The following is a 5000-nucleotide window of genomic DNA, read 5'->3' as shown; positions in this document are numbered from 1 at the left end:
TTTCTGTCAAAGCGTGGACTTTGGGGTTTGTTTTTCCGGAATGCAAAGGAAAGTTGGCACGAGTGAGACGTGAATGTAAGTAGATCCTGTATTTTAACACTATAACTACTACAAAAAAGGCAAACAAAAGGCGCGCACAATGGCGGGGAACAAACTTGACTATGAATAAAAAAACTAGCACTATGGCATGATGATGGACAAAACACAAAACTCAATAACTGTGACATAAAAAAACAAAAAAACTTACATGGCATGGGCAGGAGGGAAACTGGACAGAATGATTAAACAGGCATGGCATGGCATGAAGGTGTGACGGTTAGGTAGCATCGTGGTGTGGGTCTGTTCTCTCTATTATGTAGTCAGACTGGACACAGAGTGAAGGTAAGAAATTATGATTAATTTATACTAACAAAACAAACTAAGAACAGAAACACTTGCACAAGGCACTAAAGGCAAAACAAAGCTAGAAAGACCAAAAAGCGCTAGCATGTGAGCTAGGGAACAAGCAAAGGAATAGCGTGGAAGCTAACGAGTACAAAAAGTCTTTTACCACAATCGGGAATCAGCGACGTCACCTGTTGCATCGAACAGAAGCTAGAATGCGAGATCGAATGAACAAAAAGGGCAGGCTTAATTAAAGGTGATAATCACAAAGCAGGTGCACGTGAAAAACAAGAAGCAGGTGACCCTATATGCATAGCAATGGAAATGGAAACAAACAGGAAGTGCCACCAGGAACAAAGGTAGACAAATACCAGGATGTGATACAAAACAGAACAAAACCAGAATATGACATGATCCAAGTAGCGAATCATGACAGAGGGAAGTGTAGGTAAAGTTGCCAGGCTGACCACCTGGTAACTACAGGTTTAAATAATACAGGTGATTGAACAGGTGCGTGACATGACAGGTGAAACTAATGAGTTGCTATGGTAACAAAACAAACCAGGAAGTGCGAAAACAGGAACTGATTGCCTAAAAAATAAAACCGAACATGTCCAAAAAAAAACATGATCCCATAGACGGGACACCTGTGTTTGATATTCGGCTTTTCCGCCTAAATTGTGCCCTTATATGGGGAATTAAGGGCAAATTACAGAATTAAGGGTGTTTACATATGCAAATTGGGGGGGGAAGGGCGTGTTTATATGCAAATTATGATAAACACGCGCTAACCATTTGGCATTCAGCAACTTAAGAACAGCAGGAGGGAACATTTTGGCAGTTTAAGAACACATCATGAATTTGAATGGACTCCACTTAGGAAATCACTTAGGAAGAAAGATAAGAGGAAACGTTTGGAACTTTTTTTGCGAAATGGGGCCTATTGAGTACAACACATTTTACATTTTACTCCCAGAAGCCTAATGTTACCAGGGATGTGTAAATGTTTTGAATTATAAATATCAACAACAATATAACAACATGAGCAACACAACAATAACACATATATTTATGAAAAATAGTTTACTGCTGTCCAATAATTGTTTTTAAATCAGATTATTTTGAGACCTGATTAATCATGATTAAGTCCATCCATCCATTTTCTACCGATTGTCCCTCTCGTCCTTTATCTAAATCAGACCTGGGCAACTCAAGGCCTGGGGGCCACATGCGGCCAGTTAAGCTTTTCCATCTGGCCCACCGGACATTCCCAAATCATTTTTTTTTAGATATTTAAGATGGAAAGTGTAGCTGCCATTATGCTGGGCAGTGATGTTTTCTAAGGACCGGAAGTCTTCAACTATACAAAGTATTTAAACGGTCAGAACCTGCTCTTTTGCATTATATATTAGTTACTATGGTAATCTAATTAGTTACTATGGTAATGTAAGTCACAGCAGCTCAGACGAGGTTCCAAGCAGTGTGTGTGAGGAGCCTTTCCGCAGAGTGTTTCCAGAGCCTGAAATGTGGAAGGAGATTTTTACAGCAAAGTTCTACAAGAAGAGTGATATTATGTCAGATTGTAGGGTTTTTTTTGTTTTTACCTTTCGCATTCAATATTACGCCTTGTTTGTTGCATTTTTTGTGTGTTTTGCTTGATTGCATTAGCGTGTGTGTGTGTGTAAAAGCCACATATATCATGTGACTAGGCCGGCACGCTGTTTCTACGTAGGAAAAGCGGACGTGACGATAGGTTTTAGTGGACGCTTGAGGCAGTGCCTTTAAGGCACGCCCCGAATATTGTTGTCCAGGTGGGAATCAGGAGAATTTTGGGAGAATGGTTGCCCCCTGTGATTTTTGTGAGGGGCACTGAAATTTGGGAGTCTCCTTGGAAAATTGGGAGGGGGGGGGGGGGGGGGGGTTTAGCAAGAATGAGTATTAGCGGTGAATGCGGTGTTACAGCGACACCCATCCATCCATCCATTTTGTACCGCTTATTCCCTTTCGGGGTCGCGGGGGGCGCTGGCGCCTATCTCAGCTACAATCGGGCGGAAGGCGGTGTACACCCTGGACAAGTCGCCACCTCATCGCAGGGACAACACAGATAGACAGACAACATTCACACTCACATTCACACACTAGGGCCAATTTAGTCTTACCAATCTACCTATCCCCAGGTGCATGTCTTTGGAAGTGGGAGGAAGCCGGAGTACCCGGAGGGAACCCACGCATTCACGGGGAGAACATGCAAACTCCACACAGAAAGATCCCGAGCCTGGATTTGAACCCAGGACTGCAGGACCTTCGTATTGTGAGGCAGACGCACTAACCCCTCTGCCATATAATACCGGCGGGCCAGCTCTAATATTAATTTGATATTGCCTCAAGGGCCAAATGAAAATACACGGCGGGTCAAATTTGGCCCGCGGGCCAGAGTTTGACACCCATGCACTAACCCCTCTTCCACCGTTTTGCCCTCAACCAATATAGTACGAAACCTAATTATTGTGAATTTTTGTATTGGTGTTCCTAAAAATAGGATCCAAAAACACACACATTAGATTATTATAGTGTGTGTGTGTGTGTGCGCGCGTGTGCGTGTGTGTGTGTGTGCGTATATTTATATTCATATACTGTATATATATATATATATATATATATATATATATATATATATATATATATATATATATATATATATATATATATAGATAGATAGATAGATAGATAGATAGATAGATAGATAGATATACTGGCCCCCAGACACATTTTTTTCTCTAAATGTGGCCCCCAGGTCAAACTAATTGTCCAGGACTGATTTGAATGATACATTATTAATGTGATATTTTGTTATCATAAAGCACATGTTCAATTTGACAGGCCTTAATACATTGGAAAAATATAATTCTCTTTACACTCCTATTGACCTGATACTGATACCACAGTGGTATCGACATGATTAATATTTGTATCGACCCGCCTAACCTTCCTCCCAGGTCTCACGCACTCAGAGAAAAACCCCACACTGGCGAATATTTACACATCAATCATTATTACATCGTGACAATTGAATGATTTTGCAGCCTGACTTAGTAAAAAGGTGTACATGCAGTAATTGAAAGTATTGTTTAAAGGCACATTAAGTAACATGTCCCCTGCCTGGACTGACCCATGTGTGCACTCTCAGCTAAATTTAGTTTTAGTGCGTGGCGGTGGTTATTTGTCAGCTGGCGTCCACGGCAGCCGCTGGGGGGAGGACACGCCCTCCGTGGCGCTAAATGGAGCGCGCTGTGCGTAAAGTCCGACACTCTTGCAGCTTTGGGGCGATTTAAATGCAGCCATGACGCGGGAAGAAGACATGATCCAGATCGCCAAGAAGCTGGACAAGATGGTGTCGAGAAATAACACGGTGAGACCGGAACTTTGACCCCCACGAGGTGGTGCACCAGACCTTTTAGGATTCAGTAAACACGCCGTGTGGCTTTAACTTGGGGAAATTACTCCAAGGCTTATGCATTTGCGTGTGTGTGTGCGTGCGTGCGTGTGCACAAGTTGCAAGACAAGCCACAGTGCGCTGTAACAAATGGTCAACAGGTGTTTCCCCAACACTGATCTGGGAGCAGTTTGGGTGTAGTGGATCAGGTGTTATCGCCGCTCAACAACTGCTCGGCTACTGGAGAGTAAACAAGTACAGTAGTGTGCGCACTCCCGCCCTGTTTGGAGGCTGTAAATTACACCTGGTGTTTTGAGGCTTTATTTTCTACAACTTGAACTTGTTTTCACAACGAAATAGTCAGTGTGCTGACTGCAAAGTTTGCTTATAAATTGAGAACTAAAAATTCACATGCTGTTTTCCTAATGTTTTTATATGAAGAAGCACTTTGAAGCTGATGACTTTTTAAGAGTAAAAGTGCTGTAAAATTATTATTTCAATGCCTGTAAAGAAGAGCATGTGCTTAGGGCCCCTAATGGGCTTCTTTATGCATGAAGAAGCACATGTAAAATGTTTATTATATAATTCACAGATTACATTTTACAGCAAACATTTTCCTAGCCGCTTTCTGCTGCGTCACTGAATCCATCCACTCATTTTTTGCCGCTTGTTCCTCTTGGGGTCGAGGGGGTGCTGGAGCCTATCGCAGCTGCATTCGGGCTGAAGTTTGGGTACACCCTGGACAAGTCACCACCTTATCATAGATAGACAGACACACTAGGGCCAATTTTAGTGTTGCCAATCAACCTATCCCCAGGTGCATGTCTTTGGAGGTGGGAGGAAGCCGGAGTACCCGGAGGAAACACACGCAGTCTCGGGGAGAACATGCAAACTCCACACAGTGTCACTGAATATAATGCCAAATGTCCCCCAAGTCCCAGTGGCTCTACTGGACCAAATATACGGTAGGTTGTCTTGAAAAATGAGGATATAGGTTCAAATCCCAGTTGGAGCTGAGAAAATAGAGTTCATACATTTGTCTTAATGCTGGTAAAAGTCTTACTGTTTATGAATTTAAGTTTTAACAGCGCAGTGGGGAGAGTGGCCGTGCGCAACCCGAGCGTCCCTGGTTCAATTCCCACCTAGTACCAACCTCGTCACGTCCGTTGTGTCCTGAGCAAGA

General features: G+C 42.9%; 1 protein-coding gene across 6 annotated transcripts in view; it reads left to right on the top strand.

Moving 5' to 3' along the window:
* The first annotated feature begins 3600 nt into the window (after window positions 1-3600).
* Window positions 3601-5000, top strand: part of tcea3 (transcription elongation factor A (SII), 3) — a 32978-nt gene continuing 31578 nt past the window's right edge. For all 6 annotated transcript variants that reach the window (XM_061916103.1, XM_061916102.1, XM_061916101.1 and 3 more), the window contains exon 1: window positions 3601-3793. In XM_061916103.1, coding sequence (XP_061772087.1) covers window positions 3725-3793 — 69 coding nt within the window. In that variant the 5' untranslated portion in view covers window positions 3601-3724. The remainder of the gene's footprint in view (window positions 3794-5000) is intronic.

The sequence above is a fragment of the Nerophis ophidion genome, linkage group LG11 (genome assembly GCF_033978795.1).
Source record: "Nerophis ophidion isolate RoL-2023_Sa linkage group LG11, RoL_Noph_v1.0, whole genome shotgun sequence".
Taxonomy (NCBI): Eukaryota; Metazoa; Chordata; class Actinopteri; order Syngnathiformes; family Syngnathidae; genus Nerophis; species Nerophis ophidion.
Note: the sequence above shows the minus strand (reverse complement) of the source record. Positions and strands in the feature narration are given on the sequence as shown.